Consider the following 22,068-nt stretch of genomic DNA (forward strand, 5'->3'; position numbering starts at 1 on the left):
TATTCTTTGTTTCAGAACAGAGTGGTACACCAGAACCCCGGAGAGAGGAATTATCACATCTTTTATGCTCTGCTAGCTGGTGTGAGCGGGGAGCAGAAAGGTAATTTTCATTTTTTGGGATATGGCTCTGTCCTCTTTCCAGTCCAGCATGTGAAGCAGGTATAAGTCAACTAGAGCATGGATATTTCAGGTACTTGATATAAAACTTTCTTGAAGGCCATATGGTGGTTTCATGGGAAACAGAACGGGAGGTTGAGAGAAAGAGGCTGAGGATGACAGAAATGCTGTATGAGAAAAAGACACTTTGGGTATTCTGAGCTGGAGGGAAAAGTCTGTGCAAAGTGAAGAGGGAATATAGAGAGATGAGGTAATGAAACTGGCCTAGAGGCAAAGGAAAGGTAGAGAGTCTTAATTCAGATGTTGATGGAAGCTGTTCAAGGAGTTCAAAGGTTGGACTGACAGAAATACTTTTACAACAAACTTTCAGTATAGGTAATAGGAGAGATAAGAATTAGAAAGACAAGTGATGTAGTGGCAGGACTAGAGTCAACACATGTAGTATCTGAACAAAGGGTTTATAGCTCTGTACATGGGGAAGGGAGAGGTGGGTCTGGAAGAGGGCATGCAGCGAAAGTGGCAGCTGTGGAACTCTTTGTAGTGCAGCACCCCCTTAACAATATTTGTGTGTACCTGCTCCAGGCACTGCTGAGCACTGATGGTCTTGCTGAAGAGGTCAGATAGGTGGGCAGGAACATGTTACAGTTGCACTCTGGTTTTGAGGGCCTGAGGAATTTATTTATGTCTTTGTTCTGTGTGTGTTAGAATAATCAAATGGAAGAATGAGCCTGACACAGAGTGGAAGGAAGTAGGGCTTTAGTTCTAGGGAGTTCATGCAGTAATGGCCATGTGGGTCAATTCAGAGATCCATCTAAAGCAAAGGCAAATAGTGGGGACCATGGTTATCAGCAAGTACTTAGGGAAAGCATACAAAACAGGTTACGTTCTTCTGCAGATCTCTGCTATTTTCCCCCATCTCCCTTTCATAGAATCGTAGAATAGTTTAGGTTGGAAAGGACCTTGAAGATCATCAAGTTCCAACCCCCCTGCCATAGGCAGGGATACCTCCCACTAGACCAGGTTGCCCAAGGATGGATGTTGCCACATCTAGCCTGGCCTTGAACACCTCCAGGGATGGGCCCTCAATAACCTCTCTCGACAACCTGTTCCAGTGCCTCACCACCCTCAAAGTGAAAAACTTCTTCCTAATGTTTAATCTGAACCTGCCCTCTTCCTGGGTAAAGCCATTCCCCCTCGTCCTATCGCTACATGCCTTAGTAAAAAGTCCTTCCCCAGCTCTCCTGTAGGCCCCCTTTAGGTACTGGAAGGCCGCAATAAGATCTCCCCGGAGCCTTCTCTTCTCCAGGCTGAACAGCCCCCACTCTTTCAGCCTCTCCTCATAGGAGAGGTGCTCCAGCCCTCGGATCATCCTCGTGGCTCTCCTCTGGACACGCTCCAGCAGGTCCGTGTCCTTCTTATGTTGGGGACTCCAGAGCTGGATGCAGTACTCCAGGTGGGGTCTCATGAGAGTGGAGTAGAGGGGCAGAATCACCTCCTTTGACCTGCTGGCCACACTTCTGATGCAGCCCAGGGTACGGTTGGCCTTCTGGGCTGCGATCGCCCATTGCTGGCTCATGTTGAGCTTCTCATCAATCAGCACACCCAGGTCCTTCTCCTCAGGGCTGCTCTTGATCCATTCCCCGCCGAGCCTGTATTTGTGCTTGGGATTGCCCCAACCCAGATGGAAGACGTTGCACTTGGCCTTGTTGAACTGCATGAGGTTGGCTTGGGCCCACCTCTCCAGCCTGTCCAGGTCCCCCTGGATGGCATCCCTCCCCTCCAGCATGTCTACCTTGCCAAAGAGCTTGGTATCATCGGCAAACTTGCTGAAGGTGCACTCAACCCCACTGTCCATGTCGCCGACAAAGATGTTGAACAGTACAGGTCCCAGTACCACCCCCTGAGGAACGCTACTTGTCACTGCTCTCCACTTGGACATCAAGCCATTGACCACAACTCTTTGAGTGCGACCGTCCAGCCAGTTCCTTATCCACCGAGTGGTCCATTTGTCGAATCCATGTCTCTTCAATTTAGAGACCTGGATATTGTGCAGGACAGTGTCAAACGCTTTGCACAAGTCCAAGTAGACGACATCAGTTGGTCTTCCCTTATCCACTACCGCCTGTAACCCCTTCGTAGAAGGCCACCGAATTTGTCAGGCATGACTTGCCTTTGGTGAAGCCATGCTGGCTGTCACCAATCACCTCCTTGTTTTCTATGGGCCTTAGCAGAGTTTCCAGGAGGATCTGCTCCATGATCTTGCCAGGCACAGAGGTGAGACTGACTGGCCTGTAGTTCCCTGGGTTTCCCTTTTTGAAAATAGGGGTTATGTTTCCCCTTTTCCAGTCGGCAGGAACCTTGCCAGACCACCACGACTTCTCAAATATGATGGCTAGTGGCTTAGCGACTTCATCTGCCAGTTTCCTCAGGACCCGCGGATGTATCTCATCGGGTCCCATGGACTTGTGCACCTTCAGATTCCTCAGGTGTTCTCGGACTTGATCTTCATCTACAGTGGGCAGTTCTCCATTTTCCCAATCCTCGCCTTTGCATTCTGCATCATGGGCAGTGTGGCTGCAGTCCTTGCCAGTGAAGACTGAGGCAAAAAAGTCATTGAGTACCTCAGCTCTGTCTCTGTCCTGGGTAACCAGTTCTTGCGTTTCCTTCCGGAGAGGGCCCACGTTTCCCCTAGTCTTTCTTTTCTCGCTGACATACTTAAAGAAGGATTTTTTGTTTGTCTTAATGTCCTTGGCCAGACTTAGTTCTATCTGGGCTTTAGCTCAGATCATTCTTGTCTCCTTTCTCCATAGATTTTTTTTAGTTCTCCTTTATCCTTTTTGAAATGGGGAATCAAACCTGCAGATAGTATTTAAGATGTGGTTATGCTACAGGTATGTACAGAGACCTAATTCTGATGTTTAGTTCTGTGTTCCTTCTAAAACTGAAGGAACTGAACTGTATTCAGTTTTTGACTGCTGCTCAGCACTGAGATGATGTCTTTAGAAGTCTTACTGTGACTCTCTCAACTCTGTCTCAAGTGCCGATACCTAATTTAGAAGTCATTACTGTATGTGTATAGTTAAGACACATATATTCTGTACACTTTATGGGACTGAATTTCATCTTCTGGGTTTTTTGTTTGTTTGTTTGTTTGTTTGTTTTTCTGAGTCAATTCACTACTGAAATATTCCTCTGCCACTCTGCAGCTTGGGATTTGACTGTTCTAAATCATTTTGCATACCATCTGCAAGCATTGTTACCAGACACCCTTCTCTTCCTGCTCCCCAGAGCATTTACTGTCTAGGTGCGGCTTTTGAGGGATATGGGATCTGTTCAGATGAACTCTCCCTATGGTAGACATACACACTGTCTTGGGAGACAAAGGTCATAGAATGAAAAGGCTGATTGCTAAATAAATTGTTGTCTTTCTCCTCCTTGCCTCTTTTTCCTCTGTTGCAGAGAGCCTCTCCCTCTCTGAGCCAGAAGCTTATCGCTACTTGAACCAGTCTGGTTGTGTGACTGATGAGAACCTGAATGACGTCGAGATGTTCAGTAAGGTCATGGTGAGTCCTGTCCGAAGTCCTCCTGAACTTCCGGGCACAGTCTCAGGGCTAAACGTGCTGCAGGGTCTAGATCTCACAGGCAGAGTTTATTTGCCCTAAGCTAAAATTTGATATTCAGTAAGTCTGAAACTCAGCTCTGTTTATGGTAAAAACAAGGCTTGATGAGTGGTTTTAGTGTACAGAAATAGGGGAATTTGGGAAACAATCAAGGATGAATAATAATTTAGAATGATGGAGACTTTGGAGAGCATGAACCCCACACCCCACCCCGTAATGTTTCCTGGGAGCCCTCTAGATGGCCTGATGCAGGAAACCTCACATTGACCATTAGATGGGGAACAGTTTGGTCTGAAGTTAGTGTTTTGCAAAAATGTTGTAGTAAAGTTGTATCACCTGTGCAAATGGCATGTTCCGAAATACTACGCAGATTTCAATAGCCATCTGTAACTTTACCAGAGATTATGGGTTTAGCAGGATGAATATGCAATTGAAGTTTTGTTTGATAAGTGGTTATCACCCTGAAGGCTTTAAATAATGTAGGTGAAACCAGATAGGCAAGGTGAGAGGAGTCAGCTTAGGATTTCAATAACTCCTGCTTAGGTGCGATTTAAAGGAAGGAAATGTCTCCTGTACAGCAGAAGTTTCAATGGCGACATCGTATTTATACTTCAGCTGAGGAGAGGCCTCCTGGAGGAAAGAAGGGAACTAGAACCCTGACAGGGCAAATGCTTGAAAACTAAGTTCTACCTCTCAAAGTCAATTTATGCCCCAAGAACCCTGTGCCACATGCATGAACTAAGACAGAGGGAACGTGCCATACTTCCTCATTTTCTGGTAATCTGTTTCTAGCCTTCTAGCAGTTAATGCCAAAAGCCTGGGTTTAAATCTTGCTGCATACATCTACTATTCTAAGCTAGACCAAATTAAAGGGGTTACATGGATCAGAGTAAATTAAATATATTACATGGATCCGTCCTTCACGGAAGACAATAAGACAGAATGTGGAAGCAGTCCAGTGATATCTGTAACCTGTACTGCCAGTGTTCAGGGAAGGATTTCCTCACACAGGCACAGACAAACCATGTCACGTTCCTGTGACAGACAGGCAACGGCAGCAGCAAAGTCCAACTTGAGGACAGGGCAAATGCCCACCTGCCCTAGACGGGGGTAGGGTATATGAAGGAGAGAATGGGAGACAGTCAGGATCATTGACAGATGTATAGCTGAGAGAGGGGCTATGCCACCCCATTTCACTTTGATTTATGATGACTATAATTCTGAGTTTTACGTCTTATATGGGCTGGCCATGAGCGTGGCGGTTGCGTTTTACTGTGGCTGTATGTACAGCCGACATTAGCTGTATGGTTTTGCATAGACTGCCATGAAGGTGGTGGACTTCAGCACTGAAGAAATCAGAGACATCTTCAAACTTCTTTCTGGCACACTTCATCTGGGAAATGTTGAATTCATGACAGCCGGTGGGGCCCAGGTTACAACGAAAGCGGGTAAGTGTGACCCTAGCAACCTGGTAGACCATGCAAAGCCTCGTAAGGCCCCCCATAATTCTCACTCCATCGTCCTTTCTCCCTCTGCTGTGCTGGCCTGTAGTGCCTTTGCCAGCAGGTTCCCTGCAGTTTTACCCAGCAAAAGTACTGTCACAGGATGCATGGCTCCAGAGCGCTGGTATGGTTTAGCTGGGCTGTGACCCTGTGATCCGTTTTGTTCTCCTGGATACTCTCAGACTGAGTCCACAGTCTCACAGTTTCTCTTCTGTGTTGAAAGAGCAGTAGGAAATAGGAACAGGGAGGAGTCAGAGATAAAAGTAGTCTGTTACAGACTTTCCCACATCTTCCTTCGAAGCATCTGCTAGTGTGCAGTCTGTTACAGTTATCCAATCTGAGCTGGTCTGGTAAAGTGAATCCCTAAACAGAGAGAAGCAATAAATATATATTACAAGTGCTTCAAGTCTTAATTTAATTGCTTCTTTTCTAGACATCCACATTTAGCAATCCCATGCTCAGACTGCACTATAGTGCCTTTAGGAAAACATATCTTCTCATTCAATAAATATTTTGCTGGTGCTGAGCTTTACACTGTGCTTTGCTTTTCCGTTGTCAGCAGAAAGGCTGACTTACATGAGCATCTGACTGTGGCCCATAACAGGTGCTGACCCTACCTCGGACTGGATATGTGAGCTTACAGCTTTGGGTATGCCAAAGAGAACTTAAGTAAAGGGAAGTGTGTTTTGTGCTGGGGCTTAGTCACTTGCCTTGTAGGAGTCCCTGGGATTTCCTCACTGAGTTGCAGAATATGGATCCCTCATGAGCGATGGGGATCCATGCAGGAGAAAAAACTGTGTCCTCCTTTGTTATTAGTGCTGAACATTGCCAGTGACCTCCTGGGCTTAGATGCCTTCCAGCTTTCTGAAGTACTGACGCAGAGGTCCATGATTCTGCGTGGGGAAGAGATCAGCTCCCCTCTCACCGTGGAGCAGGTAAGCGTCCTAGTGTATGCTCCTGGTTCTGCCGCTTCTGCATTTCCAGGCCCTCTGTCTTCCACTTGTATCATCCATTCAAGTTTAGGGTTTCCTTAAGGTGCTCAGCTGTGTCCCCAGGTATTTTGCCCTTATTGATAGTTCAGGTCCCAACGTTGACTCTGCTTTTTAGGCTTTACAGGGGAGTTCACTTGCAAATGGGAACGCACAATACTGTTTTTAAGTCACCTTCACTCACCAGGAATTGGTCGTGCTGGTGTCATGCGGAAGGTACATCAGATGTTTTGTGGTCATTGCATGTGTGCATGCTTTTACCTTGCAGAACTCCCAGGTTGTGCTGCCGTGCTGTTATGTAGATGAAAGCTTGCACACAGTTACAACAAAACATCCGGTAGATGGTAGGTTGTTACCCCACAGTAGCTTCTTTGTATATCCATACAACCGCAAAGGAGGACCAAATAAACTGATATGCAGTTCTCATCTTCTGAACCTGTACTGTGTGCTGGAGCCAGTCCTGCTTATCTATTACATTTCCCTGTGGTTCATTACAGTGTTGTGCCTACTAACTTTAACTTGTGGTGTTGCTGATCACTTGAGGGCACTCTTGGTGTTTTAGGTCCATGCACAGATAACTAGAAAATCTTCTGTCATTAACAAAATACAAGACACTGGGAAACAAGGAACAATATTACTAGGATGGAAGAAGCATAGCGTTGTAGCAAGACGAACATTTGTAATGGAAATCTTGTGCTGGCACGGACTGCAGAGGTTTATCAATCCAACCCCTACATTGGCAGAGAAACCAGAGTTACTAGGCGTTCTGTGATGGATGTCTGTCTAACTTTCCTTCAGATTTCCCATGGAAGGAATTTCACAGCCTCTTTAAGTATCCTGCTCTAGCTGCAGTGGAATCTGGAGCTGAAAAGATATTCCTCGTATTTAGATTACCTTTGACATCCCAGCTGTCCACCTTATAAGCTTCCGCTTCTGTGAAGTTTTTCATGTGGTATTCTCTTTTCTAAGCTAAACAATCCAGTTCCTTCAATGTTTCCTTGTAAGTAATTTTCTAAATCTCTTCTTCTTCTTCTTCTTCTGTCTCTGTTTTCCCTCATCTTTCAAGAAGTGGAGTGCCTATAACTGGATGCTATATTCAAGCTGAAGTCTCAGCAGTGCTCATTACAGCAGGGTAGTTCCTTCTTTTCTTGCTGTGGACACACCTGTTAAAATATCACAAACTAAGCTTTGCCTTTAAGAAATGGTATCTTTTTTTCATAAGCTGTGACCTTTCTTTGCAATGAAATGGTGTGAAAATTATTTTTCAGCCTATAGTCCGTGGTAGATATCCTCAGTATGTAGTTCTCTTCTCAGCTGTCTGTCCAAAACAAGCCACACCTTTCTATATCAGTGCACGAGGATGGATAACGAGTAATGCCAGAGACAGTCCATGCAGTCCAGAGCAACAGTGCACAGTTGTAGGATTTAGAGTCTCCCTGAACAGAGCTTTTCCTGATAGTATAGCTATTCCTGACATTTGTGCGTGTTGGACCCCATACTTATTGCTTGCAGCCCAGTGAAGTACTGAGGCTGTAAGAAAATTGTTCGAGCAAGTGGATGCTGCTACTTAGCTGTTCTCAGTAGGTGTGCCTGTCCCACTGAACACGGGGCCTGTAGAGACTGTTCCCGCTTAAGCCCTCGTGTACTGTGCCCACCTATGCCCACTTGTTGTCGCAGGAACACATTGAGAGAGCTGCCAGGGATTTCTCATTGTGTAACGGGCTCCTTGCCCATCTGAGCTTTGACATTTCAGTGGGCTGAATGGATGAACTGGCCTGAAGGCGGGCAAAGCTGGGAGGATGAAAGGAGCCTTTGAGAATCTCATTTGAGCCATATTGTGGGGAAGGCGGCTTTGCTTACAGCTGGATGGGGAGGTTCTGTTCCAAGAAAATGCGTCCAACTTGCTGTGTAGTCAGAGACACTGCGAGAGGCCTTGAGGGCAATCTCAGTCCCAACTAATAAGACAGACCATCTGATGGAGAGGAGAAATACCCAGAAAAGGTGTGTGTGCCCATGATTTGAAATGTTCTCTTCTGTGGAGAAGGGAGGTTGCTGTGTCTCCTAGGCCTTGGGTTGCTGGAGGGGAGATACTAACCAGGAAGAGAAAGGAGGAGAAAAACAGTGAAATTAGGTGAAAAGGAGAATCTTGCAGGCTGAGAGGTGCTGGGAGGATTCAGAGGCAGTTGGCCTGTGCCATAAGCAAAGCAGAGCAGGAGGGGTCATGTTATCCAGGCTTGTAAAACTAAAGAGGATGAGGGTGCATTTAGAAGATGTCTGTCATTGCTGGTCAGGCCTGCTGAAGGAATTACCCTGGTGTCATAGGCAAGACACAGTAAAAAACCTGTAATTGATCTAGATACTGCGGTTTATTTATGAAATGATAAGATTATAGCTTTTACCCTACTTGATTATTTCACATACTTGCTCTCTCACCCCTCAGCATTATGTTCACTGGGTGTCAACTTCTTTTCCCAGTAGGGAGATTGCTGCTTGTCCAGGGGATTGGGGAGAAAGTTATGTTGGTTGATATTGTGTAGCTCCTTGCAGTTACGAGTCTCAGGAACTACCATCCAAGGTCCTCAGGTGTACCCTGACATTTGTCTCCACATGTCTCTGATCTCCAGGATCTTTCCCCACTTCCAGCATCTTTCTTCCAGTCAAGATCCTTGCCACCTTCTTTCCTGGCCCTTTTTTCTACTCTCTGGGATCACATCTTCTTTTTGGGAACACTTATTTTTGGCTTCCTCTTCTTTCCAGAACCTTAAGCCCTGGTTTACCAGTCTAAATAGCGTATGCGCAGGACAGCATGTGATCAACATCTTAATTTGTGATTCTGTGTCATGTCTTTTTATTAATTGGAGGATTTGGGGCATGTCCCTTTTGTTTAGTTCAAGTCTTATCAAAACTTACAACCAGCCCATTCCTGTTACAGCTGTCAAGTAGCAGGCTTTTGCTTGAGATTTCAAAAGCTCAATTTTGGACATTTATCCACACACTTACATAACACCCTATTATCTACTGCCTGTTAGCGATCACAATTTAAGTTATTTTTTCCACCTCTGACCCTTGGTTATGATCGCTGCATGGCATGTTGGGTCAGCTCCAGAAAGGTCTCTCAACCCATGCTTTTTTGGGGCATGTGTCCTGGCTGTTGGATGTCCTACCCTGTCTTCCAGTAAGATAATGCTGTTTGCAGAAAAGTTTTGGAGAGGGGATTTTTGCGGCTAACTTGGTGACACAATACTCTATTAAATCCTGCCCTACCAGTTTTTGAAAAATTGAGTGGACACCCATTTGACAGCTCTACTAGGAGTACTGAACCGAGATATCTTGCCTGTCACTGCATATGTTGGCTCAGGTGATGCAAATGACTTGTATGGGCTTAGTCATAAGGTATTTTGCGACCTTCCCTGCCCCAGCACTTGTTCCAAAAGATGTCAAGGATTTTGCTGCTTCCTTCAGCCTCTCAAGTTCAGTTTCCCAAAGGTCAGACATGGTACATCTGTGTGTGCATGGGCTATTTGCAAACTTGAGTGTTGACTGTGCATACAAATACTGCACCATGCACAAGCAGTACAGAGGCTGAGACATCTAAAGAGGACTGGAGGAACCTGAAGTCCCATATTGATTCGTGGTGCCCCTTATGCTTTATCTTCTCCTTGTGACTTATTTTTTCTCTCTGCATTTACAGGCAGCTGACTCCAGGGACTCCCTCTCTATGGCGCTGTATTCCCAGTGTTTTTCATGGCTCATTAGCAAGATTAATACGAAGATCAAAGGCAAGGAAAACTTTAAGTCTGTGGGCATCCTGGATATCTTTGGCTTCGAGAACTTTCAGGTCAGGATTTTGTCTTTTGCAGGGTGGGTTGGTTTGGGAGATGTAAGCACATATAGGAAGGGGTTTTGGTAGGTTTGTATCCTGTTTAGGTTAGCATAGGGCATTCTGGGATTTCTCCACTGTCACTTCCCTCTGGCAGCAGCAAGATATATTTAGCTGTCCATTTCTGCCACCGCTATTCATGTAGGCTGATGCTCAAGGTCTGGTTTGTCACACAGACTGTAAACAGATATGCCGTGATAGATAATATTGAATTTGTGACTTGTATACAAATTAAATGTCCAACTCTTATGTGCACTTTGTTTGTTTACATCTGTTTTGCCTTGTGTTGAGAATCCTGTGTGTAATACTTCTGATTGCAACTGATGAGGGACATATGTTCAGCAGCCATATAGTCACTGCTCAGACATTTCACAGAAGAGAAAGCCCAGTGACCTAACACTTAGGGAATTATGTTTCTTTCTTCCTAAGAAGAAGAGAAATGTGATTGTCCTTAGCATTCTTTACTACCATTTAGGCCGACTTAATTAACCTTGCATGAGCTACAAAAGCTGTTCTCCCAGTGGACCTCCCCATGCTGTCCACCTCATGTCCACCTGACACCCCTTGCCTCTATACTCTGGCTTTATTCCAGCCTGGCACCTTCCCCATCACTGTTACACGTTCTTTTAGAGCCCAGGGAAAAGAATGTTAAGTTTTATAATCTTTGTTTCTTCTCACAGGTGAATCGCTTTGAGCAGTTTAACATTAACTATGCAAATGAGAAACTCCAGGAATATTTCAACAAACACATCTTCTCTTTGGAGCAGCTGGAGTACAACAGGTGACAAATGGAGGGAGTGGCCCCCTACTGCTTTCACGGGTGGTAGAATGGGGGACATCGTTCCTCCTTTGCGCTCTCCAGTCCCTACTGCTAAGGCCGGAGAGGCAGCTGGGCCTTACTGCAACCCTGCCAGTGGATGTGTCTCTCTAAGCACTGCCCATGTGCTTTGCCACCATAGGTCACTTCTCTTCAAGCAAAAGCTTTCTCTCCTGTAAAATTTAGAAAGTCCAGATTCCGTTCTGTCTCTCAGCTGAATAGGAATATCTTGGGCTTTAACCCATTGGAACACACGGTCACTGGCCTTGTTACTGACTTCAGTAATGATCTACTTAAGGTAGCGGTGGTGTTATGCAGGGGGAGTTTTGGTGTGCAACAAGTAAAGTCCCTAAAGATAGATGGATAGATATCCGACAGCCCTTTCTGTTCTAGAGATTCCTATGCTGTGAAAAGGGTTCTTCTCCTCAGCTAGGAGATTAAATCAGGCTGTTTCCTGAGCTTAAAGAGCGTGAGGTGTTCTGCACAGCTGTTTCTCTTCTGTGGGCTTCATATTGGATTGTACTTTGTGAAGTACCTGGGATGTTCTAGAGTATTTCTGCTTCTAGAGAAGGCTGCTAGACAAATACTTCAGTTCTCTCTCTGAAACAGAAGTCTTTATGTTTGTGAATGAAGCAATTGAATAGGGTCAGTGCGGGCAAATGAGAGCAGCCTTGTCAAGGGAGACAGTTGAATAGGCAATTCATGAAATTCTAAAGATTACAAAACTGCAAGGCTATTTATGCACTCACTTCTCAGGCCAATTCCACCATTGCAGGAAGCTTGTGTTAAGAATGGTATCATCGTGACAAAAGATTTTTTCCTGATGATTACATAGGAGTTTCAGTTCTGTGGCTTAACTTTGGAAAGAACAAGAGAATTTCATTATTGACTACTCATCAAGTTATATTTATCATTAAAGCTTATCTTTCACAGTATCAGCTCTGCTTCCTCAGGTTTAGTAAGCAGCTCCGTGTATTTCATCATTCAATTAGACAAGACGTCTGTGGCACTAGACACAACTTGATTCATTTGTGATTTGATTTGTTTCAGAAAAATCTGCTCCCTTCAATTCTGGAAAGACTGCTTGCTCTTAGAAGGAATCCAAGAGGTCTTTTTGTAAAAAATATATGGCCTCTCTAAAACCCATTGTTGCAAATATCTGAAACACTGTGAACTGATATTTTCTGTCATTAAATGGATAAGATATTCTGTTTCCTGTGGGGGATAGATAGTTCTTTCCATTCTTCAGAAATTATTCCAGTTTGTTGCTTCCAACTGTTGCCCACAGGTTTCTGAATGCTTTTTGAAATGCGTGAAGCCTAGGCTGAAGGGTTTGTAGACAACAGCTTCATTATCTTCAAAACATTAGCCTTCACCTGAAAGGTGTCTGTATCAGAATCGCAGTAAGTAGCTTCACACATAGCCTGTAGTCTTCCTTGGATTCCTGAGCAAGAGTTATTCCCAGGCTTCTCTGAATTCTGAAAACAGAAACAGCCTGTATTACGGGAGTATAAGAAAGTGATACAGAGGGTGGGGGGAGAAGCACATTCAGCACAGATCTACAGAATGTCATGGATGATTTTCAAAGCACTGCTGTACCTACATCAGTTCCCATTCTGAAAGATGCAGGGCCATCCTGTAGGTTTCCTGCATGTCAGGCCACAGCTTATCTGTGTCATCCTCTTCAAAACTCTCCCTGAAAAGTGTTACTGTCTCTTTTTCTGGTGGACCTATGAATTGTGGTTCAGTCTTCTGGCAGGTGTGCTTCAGGCCTGCATTCCATATGGGTGGGTCAGCAGGTGACTCTTGAAGCTGTGTAGCACGTTGTGCATCATCACCACCACTTAGGCTGATGCTCATCACTCCTGAAAGAGCAACTAAGAGCAACTACAATTTCTTAGTGTTTGGTGTGGAATTTGCTCGATGACTACAAGATAAGCATCAGTCTAAATCACTGGGATGGATAAGAGAGGCTGTCTCCTACTTCCATCTCCATGTGTTAGCAGTGCATTGTGTGTCCTGTTCTTTTTCCCCAGCCATGGCAAAGCCTAATTCCTGCACATCATTGTTTTGAGTCCTGAGACACCTGCCATGCTCAGCTACTTCTGTTCTTCTGCACCTCAGGGTACTGGATCCTGCATTTCACAGCTTTGTTCTATTTGTTCTTGACTGTCAGGGAAGGGATAAACTGGGAAGCCATTGACTGGATGGATAATGCAGAGTGCCTGGACCTTATCGAGAAGGTGAGCCGTTAATCTGGGACAGTTTCCAGGGATCACAATTGGGATTGCTGATTGTCTTGCGACCTTCCCTAGGGTCTTCTGGTTTTAAAACCAGGTGGTTGCTTAGATCCTCTTCCCATCATGACCTGGCAAAAGTATGAGCTGTTCTATCCATATCACAGCTCAAGAAAGCAGATCTCTGCTCATTGTTAAGAGTAAGCTTAGGGAGGGTGTCATAGTTTTAGACAGGGAGCAACATTTAAGTAAAACCTTAATGTGAATTTTTCATAAATAATCTCCACTTATCTTCCTCTTGCTGAATGCACTGACTGGACAGAATTCGGCTTTCAGCTCAAGCTTTGCTGGGTATAACTCGGGGGTTATCGCTCAATGTGTTGTCCAGATCTGCAGTTCTTGGCTTGCTGCTGTGTAGTTAGAGCTTCTGCTGAGTGTAAAAGCCTGTCTCTTGTCTGGCTGTAGAAACTGGGTCTACTGGCTTTGGTGAATGAAGAGAGTCGATTCCCCAAAGGCACAGACAACACCCTTCTGGAAAAACTTCACAGCCAGCATATGGTAAGTAAGAAAATAACCTGGCAGGCAAATGATCAGTGTGTTAGCCCCATCAGCATTTCAAAACTGAAAGGGAAGGTTTTGTTGATGTAAAATATGTGCTTTGTGCAGGAAATTTAAAATGCCTTAGGCCCCAACCTGTGAGTGTTTAATAAGGCTGCACTGAACAAAAGTAGTATGTGAAGGAACCTGAAAATGGTCTCTTGTGCACATAGAGAGAGGGACTGTGTGTTCCACAGGCTGTGGTTAAGGGAGATTTGAATTTGCAGCATGGGTTCAGGTCAGGTTCTGCTGGTCCGTGACGGGACACGAGGCGCCACCCCAGGCACAGGATGCGGCTGCACAGTGCGCATGGGTTTCTCCTGCCGGCTGACTCACAGGAGTCTGCTCCAGAGCATGTCAAATCTCTGTCTCCTGGGGCTGGGGCTGGCTTTTGCCTCATGACTTTTAATGAAAGTGCTCTCATTGTTCCTAATTAATTAAACTCTTTCCTCCTCTTTCTTGTATTCTGGACACAGGAGTAGAAGGGCTTTTTCATGCAGGTCAAAAAGTTATCCTGGGGACACACAAACCACAGTGAGATCACCATAGCAATCACTTACCCTGTCTGTGGTACAGCCAACACTCTCTTCTTCTTAATAGTAAATAGACTGAAAACAAAGCAAATTAAACCCTGTAGCAGGGAATTATGGAATGATTTACTACTTAGTAAAAACATTGTCAGCTAATATGTTTCCTTGTCCTCCAATTCGGGTTTCATCCAAGCCTGAAAACATATTGTCATGGTTTAACCCCAGCCAGCAACTAGAACCACACAGCTGCTCGCTTACTGCCCGAGGTGGGATGGGGAAGAGAATCAGAAGAGTAAAAGTGTGGAAAAACTTGTGGGTTGAGATAAAGGCAGTCTAATAGGTAGAGCAAGAGCCGCACACGCAAGCAAAGCAAAACAAGGAATTTATTCACTGCTTCCCATCGGCAGGCAGGTGTTCAGCCATCCCCTGGAAAGCAGGGCTCCATCATATGTAACTGTTACTTGGGAAGAAAAATGCCATAACTCTGAACACACACAGACACACACACACCCCCAGCCCCCCTTCCTTCTTCTTCCCACAGCGTTATATGCTGAGCGTGACATCACATGGTATGGCATATCCTTTTGGTCAGTTGGGGTCAGCCGTCCTGGCTGCGTCCCCTCCCACCCTCTTGTGCACCCCCAACCTGCTCGCTGGCGGGGCGGTGTGAGGAGCAGAAAAGGCCTTGACTGCTTAGCAACAACCAAAACCATCAGTGCGCTATCATCACTGTCTCCCATCCCAAATCCAAAACATAGCACTATACCAGCTGCTGGCAAGAAAGTTAACTCCATCCCAGCTGAAACCATGACAAATACAAATTTGTATCCTTTACCTGACAATTGTTTTTTTTTTTAATTGGCATAGATGCGGATATTCTCATTTTTCATATTTGCTTCTAACTCTGCTAGTAATACTCATGACTACCAATTGGATACAATAGCAATGACTTCTGGTTGGCTATTTATGCAGCTTTGTGGAAATATTTCCTTTCTTTAGGCTTAAATTTATGCCTTCAATTTCATCTGCTGTGGCTGTCCCTTGTATTATACGTCAAGATATATGAAAATGCCTGATTTACCTTTTTTATTGTTGTTGGTATTTTGTTAACTTTTAATATAGAACTTATGAATATTTTTAATATATCACTTCTTTTGAATGTTCTTTCTGAACTGTCCCAGCCTCTTCAGTTTGTCTTCAAATGGAGAAATTTCAAAGCTCCTCTTTCTTTCTCCTGTTTGTCTCTGAATTCCTCTACGTCTTTTCTCTATTATTTTCTGAGATAAATAATCAGACCAGTTCCCTTGGTAAGAAGGCACCTGTGGTTTATTGTACAGCAGCACGAGGCTGTCAGTACTATTTTGCATTCAACATTGCAACATTTTGGTTGCTATTTCTGGTGATTCCTGTGCATTGAGTAGCCTTTTAATTGAGCTGTTCATAGTGTTACCTCTGTCTGCTTTGAGGGGATAGCAGTTAACATGGAACCTTAGGGAGCTTACGAGAGATGGAAGAGCCTGAGGAGTTGGAGTGCAGGGAGAAATGATGAAGTAGACAGTGTTCTAGGATTTGCATTTTTTTGAAGGCAAAATTGTTTTTTCTACCAGTTGAAGTCTTTAGTGCTGGCTGGAAGAGCACTGGAAGGCATCTAGCCAGCATTGCTGGAAAGCCTGAAGGACATTATAATAGACCAAGCCCTCTTCTCTGTGTTTTCTGTGGACTGCAATAGGCTTACGGAGGAAAACCATAGAGCTGGGATTTAAGAGGATATGACCTCTGATACAGCCGGGGTTAGGAGCAATAGGGGAGATGGGAGAAGGAACCAGAAGTTTTGTAAGCATCGATGAAATATAGAGAGGGAGAGGAGGGTGCCAAGCCATGTGAGAGAGTCAGTAACAGTCATGTTTGGAGTGGAAGAGAGGGGAATTTGTGGCTGGAAAAGGAAAGGGAAGAGCAAAGAAATGGGGTCAATATGAAAAGGAAAAAAGGCAATGAAGAAGTTTTCAATAGCACTAAGAAATTATCAGGATCAGAAGCCATCCACCCAATACTGCTAAAAGAACTTGAAGATGAAAGAGCTGAATTACTAACAGTATTGTGCAACATCTTACTTAAAATTTCCTTACTACTTGTATTTGAGAAGGTGGGAAATTATTTTCATTTTTATAAGTATTCTGGGAAATTGTAGGATTATACTTCACATATATTTCACTACTGGGTAAATTCACAGAATGTAAATGGTGAGTTACCTCAATGGAGGGAGTCCCACAAGACTCTATCCCATACAACCACTGAGGTGGCAGTTTTCTGGTGATTCACAGGGCAAGGCTGGGCCTTATGAGACTGATTGGGTTGTAAAATGAAGATGAAAAGAAGTGTAGATAAATGTAAAATGGTGTGCCTGAAGGAAAACAGTCCCAGTTTCACATTTGAAATGACGGGCCCTGAGCTGATTGCTGCTTTTCAGGAGCAAGACCTAGACAGACGCTGGGATGGATAGTTCCATGGAAACATCAGCATAGTGCTCAGCAGTAATAAAAAACCCAGACCAAGTATCAGAAATTCCTAGGAAAGAAACAGAATAAAAGCAGAAAACGTTGTTATGGCACTGTATAATCCATGGATCACCTGCACTTTGAACAGTGTACATCACTGGGCCCCTCCACTCAAGAAGGGTTATATCAGATCCGGTAAACAACAGGTCTGGGACAGCTCCAGTGTTATGGAAAACTGTGTTGAAGGGACCCCGCACTGTGGAGATAATATGACTAAGGGGGCGTGTGATGGGTTTAAAAATCACACGTGGCCCGTAGAAGAAGAATGGCACTAATGGGAGCCAGGCTTAAAACCTACTGGCTGTAGTTCCCTGTGTGGTTGATTGAGAGCTCCCTGTGAAAGGACGCTCTGGATGTAGGAAGTCTGCGTGGGTTCAGGTTTGGAATGGGCAGGTATTTCAAAGAGAAATTCTCTTGGGGTTACTAGTTATGCAAACCTCATGAAAATAATTGGAGTTTGAGAGAGTATTAGGATAAAAGTGTCATTAACTTGCCTTGTTCTTGCTCTACCCTACAGAGCTACTGCTGGAGGCAGAATAATCAGCTGGATGGACCATTGGTCTCAAGTGGCATGGCAGTTCTTACACAGTTAACCATTTTCATAGAACTAAGAAAGGTGGTGAAAAAGGAGAGAGTAGAACAGCTAGTAAGAGAAAGGAAAAATGAGTATTGGAAAAAGGGGAAGAGAGGTCCAAAGAAAGATGAAATACAGAGGAAGACAAGGGATTGGTTTGATATTTCCTTTGACAAAGAAAAGATGTGTAGGCGTTCTGCAAAGCTGCCATCTTCCCTGCATCCTGATTCCATGTCCTGCACCACATGGTTTGTACAGAGCTCAGTCTCCTCAGGTATCAGGCGCGCAAGAATTAACATTTCATCCATGGCATGCGTGCCCAACCTTTATTCTGCAAGCCCTTGCTCACATGAGTAATGTCTTGAAGGGCTGGATTTTTCCATCTTATTGGAATAACATATTGGTAATGTAGCTGCAGATAACTGCAGCAGATGCGGTCAGGCTCTGCAACAGCTAAAGTCCTTGCCCATCCCGGCATTGTCATAGCCATGGCAGAGTTCCTGACTGAGCCTATTTATTCTTACACTGGCATTATAAGAAGACTTATTTTTCTTTCATTTCAGAGCAACCACTACTATGTGAAGCCTCGGGTAACAGACCATCAGTTTGGCATAAGACATTACGCTGGAGAGGTAGGTGTTTGTAGTGTGTCTGTGAGATGCTTGCACTTGGACTTGAGCTCCTGGAATTTAGATTCCAAAAATCAAGAATATCTCTGAGCTGTGTGTTTCTGCAGTTAGTGCCCCATACCGGAGTGCAGGGTGTGTGATGGGCTTAAAATAGCATGTCATGATCCTGCTTGGACATTTGTTTGAGTTTCTTAGGTAACTTCTGGTTTGGGCGACAAACTCCTCCTTACTTCTGTTATTCATGTTGTCTTTGCTTGGATGTTCACAAACAAAACCCAAAATAAAAGTCACAAGGAAAATTTTACTTTTGTGGTGGAGGAGAAAAGGCTAAATACCTATTGCAAAGAGGAAAAGGTCTCCAAGCCTTCAAGGTTAAATGCTGCGCTTTGTTGTGGAGAGATATGGAGCTGTGTAAGGGGAGGGCACCTGCACACTAAAGAAGGACTAACGTCCTAGAATCATATCTGCTGAGCACTAGTGGTTGGGAGGTCAGGGCACTGGGTGGCATAGTTTGTATTTCCTGAAGTGAATGGAGTACCTCGCACCTTGCAGAGAGAGGACTTCCCCCCACACTCCCCAAAGCAAATCTCTGCAGCTGTTTCACTTGGCTCCTGTTTTTGAAGTTGTTGGGGTGGGTTTTTTTTTTGTTTGGTTTTCTTTGTTTGTTTCTTGGGTTTTGTTTTTTTATTTTATTTTATTTTATTTTATTTTATTTTATTTTATTTTATTTTATATTTTTAATTGATGGCTAAAAGCCACTTTCTTGCCAGTAACTGCAGAGCTCTGGAACTCTTTTACCCCAAAAGTTTGGATCTTGGCACATGCCTGCAGCGTTACTGTGTAGCTCTGCTGCATGTCTTGTACATTGTCATGTTAATGTAGAAATGCTTAATGATTTTTACTGCGCTGTTCTAGTAGCTCTGTCTGTGTTGCAGGTGCTATACGATGTGAGAGGCTTTCTGGAGAAGAACAGAGACACCTTTCGAGATGACATTTTAAACATGCTGAAAGACAGCAGGTATGCCCCACTTATGCTTCTGAGGGAGCCACATCTGTTGTGCTGGACTAAGCCATGTTCATTTAATAACCAGATCAAGGAAAGCAATTGCTTTTGTCTGAGCATCAGGCATCATTCTTTATCATTCTTCTCTTTGTGCTTAAATATCCTGGCAAAAGAAAGGAGAGCTGGAGAAGTCAGACAAGGCACAGATTTAATCAGTAGTCTTGTCCCAGTTTTGAAGAGAGCTATAAAAGCACGACAGAAATCCCTCTAGGCAATGCTGATTTTCTCCCTCCTCTCTTCTGCTTTTCCTCTTCTTCCTCTTACCTCCCTGTCCCAACAGTAGCAAATTTGCCCCTGAATGAGTCAAGGCTCTTTGCCATGCTGTCAAATGCCAGCCTTTCTACGGAGGCTGCTTGTTTTCCAGCCTGCTTGTTAGTGGAGAGACTCTGTCCTTATCCTGAGCCAAACTGAGCCCTCGCTGTGGGACTAGGCATGGCCCCTACTATTTTATCCCAGTGCTGCAACATGACCCTAGAGAAATTAGCTGAATTTGACCTTGAGTAAGGTCTGGAAAAGAGAGGTGGGGCTTAATAGGAGAGAAGCATTTAATAACATGGTGCACCCTAGAAGTTTTTGAGTAGCAACTCTACCACATGCCCCTTACCATAGTCCACAGAGTCCTTTGGGCTCCAGCCTGCTGAGACTGTTTCAGAATTGCATCTTCTCTAAAGCCTGCCGCAGAGTTTGCACTGTGAGCAGCCTTGAAACAAGCTGAGAGAGCTGAGAGTGTGAGCTGCTTGTAGCTGCCTTACTCGGACAGTGGCATCTGGGGAACATTTTACACAGGGCTTGAAGCCAGAATTGTGGTCATCATTGTCCAGCATAATAGAAGGACTCAGGGGTTTTCAACGAGCCAGAAAGGAAAATTCTGCTAGAAGCAGTCACAGCAATAAACAGGCACCAGAAGTGCTGGAGAACTTTGTGCCACTTCGTAGGAACCAGCACCACTGTCTAAGGAGTGGCAAAACAGTGGAAGATTCCCCAGAGGTGACCTACACTGAGGCTAGCTCTAGAAGTCCTCTGGCCACAGAAGGGCTGTGGTTGCACTTGCGTGAGCATGTCATGGATGCTCACCATGAGAGCTTGGTCGAGAGGGGCATGACAGCACACAGTCTAGCTGGAATACCTTCAAGGCAGTTTTGCCTGGGGGCATATAGCTCACGGGGAGGTGTCCTTGCCAGTACAGAATGGACATCTTCCTTTGTGTAATATCCAGCTTGACAGCGTGACATGGGGTTTCTGGCTTTGCAGCCGAATGTGGCATACAGGGCAGCCCACAGGCTCTGGGCAGCCACATGGAAAGTATTAATTTCCTCACGGAAGTTCCCAGCTGAACTGTTTCCTGCAGCCACTCTGTGGCACAGCAGGAATAAAAATGAGGTGTTTCACACTGGGACAGGACGGTAGCTGAGAATGAGAGCCATCTTCTCACAGGTGGTGGGTGTCTTGTGTCTGCTTTAATTCTTTTCTTCTCCCTTAGGCTGGACTTCATCTATGACCTTTTTGAAAGAGTCTGCAGTCGTAGCAGTGAAGAGACACTGAAGATGGGCACCCAGAGGCGCAGACCGACTGTCAGTTCCCAATTCAGGGTAGGATGTTTTCCAAGAGACCAGCAAGCTTCTGGGGAGGAGCAGATGGGTAAAGCAAGGCCTGCAGCCAAGAGGAGTCATTCATCCTTGTTTTGTGTCCAGTACTGAAAATGTGCAGGAATGTTGTAGTGCTAAAAAAAGACAGTGCTACTGCCCTGAGGATTTCTGTGTGTAAAATGTGAGATGCTAAGACTGAACAGGGTGGCAGAGAAAAAGAATACTTTGCTAAGTATATGAAGTTCTTGAGGTTCTTTGACCTTTCGTGTTGGTTTGGTGTTTCAGCTAAGTGTACGTGTCCTTTTAGGCCACATCTTTTGCAGATGTAGTGGCAACTCCAATAGAACTTTATTGGGCGGACCTTGCAGGTATGAATCTCACCGCCCTAGATTGTCTGCAAACCTTCTGTTAGTTTCAGAGTTTTAGTTGCCTATATTTAAATTTTGAGAGTCTTTTAGAAATAACTCTCATCAGCTATACAGCTCTGAGAACAAGGATGGTCACGTAAACAGGGTTAGAGTAAACTAACTGTGTGGGTGTGTTTTGGACAGGAAGGGGTCTCCTGGGTTGCTGAGGTTTTGGTAGGCAGAGTCAAAGGACATTAGGAATGGGAGGGCTGCATGAAGACCCTATTGCATCAAATGTAGGCCCTTTCCCTCACAGAGTGACTGATCCTTTGGGTTTTGTCTTGCTGCTTTTCAGGATTCTCTCCATTCCCTGATGGCCACGCTTAGTACTTCCAACCCATTCTTCATCCGCTGCATCAAGCCAAATACAGAAAAGGCAAGTCTGTCTTCCAGCAAAATGTATGCATGCAACACAGGCCTTCATGAGCGCTCACTTGCACAGACGCCTGACAGCTGCCTCTGTCAGGGTCCAAACTGAGGATAAGAGCAGTTCCCCCTCACTTTCCTTTTTTTCTTCTAGTTGTTTTATAGTTGAGGAAAAATACACCCTCCTCCCGGTATCAGATGAATAGACTACATGCTGAGTATGGTATGATATGATATGATATGATATAGCCATTGCCACCTCTTTATGTGCTTACGAAGCCTGGAAGATGAACCAGGCTTGTGCAGAGCCCAGAGCTGTGGTAAAAGACGCAATCGCTCCTGTTTGTGGTGCCTGTAGACAATTTGTTCTGGAATGCAAGGCTTGTGCGGTAGGAAGCATCTCCTGCAGATCCCTGGCTCTGAGACAGAGGAGGTGGATGCTTCATGAGCAAGTCACAGTGCTTAGAGACAGGCTGGCTCTTGCTTGTATTGTGAACTGTGATGGGAGGATATGCTGCTAACTAGATTGGGCGGGGAGCTCTGAACCCATCATTTTCTTGGTGTGTTTTGAAACCATTTATGATATGGCAGAGGAAGAC

At 44.8% G+C, this 22,068-nt stretch overlaps 1 protein-coding gene across 1 annotated transcript in view; it reads left to right on the forward strand.

The window, feature by feature from the left end:
* LOC309672048 (unconventional myosin-X-like) overlaps window positions 1-22,068 on the forward strand; it is a gene marked incomplete at its 5' end in the record, with an annotated part of 96,063 nt that overhangs the window by 30,793 nt on the left and 43,202 nt on the right. The window contains 12 exons of the mRNA XM_082483453.1: window positions 16-100; window positions 3,577-3,680; window positions 5,056-5,185; window positions 6,056-6,174; window positions 9,920-10,066; window positions 10,789-10,889; window positions 13,102-13,168; window positions 13,628-13,720; window positions 17,982-18,050; window positions 18,983-19,065; window positions 20,591-20,699; window positions 21,399-21,479. Coding sequence (XP_082339579.1) covers window positions 16-100; window positions 3,577-3,680; window positions 5,056-5,185; window positions 6,056-6,174; window positions 9,920-10,066; window positions 10,789-10,889; window positions 13,102-13,168; window positions 13,628-13,720; window positions 17,982-18,050; window positions 18,983-19,065; window positions 20,591-20,699; window positions 21,399-21,479 — 1,188 coding nt within the window. The remainder of the gene's footprint in view (window positions 1-15; window positions 101-3,576; window positions 3,681-5,055; window positions 5,186-6,055; window positions 6,175-9,919; window positions 10,067-10,788; window positions 10,890-13,101; window positions 13,169-13,627; window positions 13,721-17,981; window positions 18,051-18,982; window positions 19,066-20,590; window positions 20,700-21,398; window positions 21,480-22,068) is intronic.

The sequence above is a fragment of the Vanellus vanellus genome, assembly GCF_965231255.1.
Source record: "Vanellus vanellus genome assembly, chromosome: 5".
NCBI classification, from domain to species: domain Eukaryota; kingdom Metazoa; phylum Chordata; class Aves; order Charadriiformes; family Charadriidae; genus Vanellus; species Vanellus vanellus.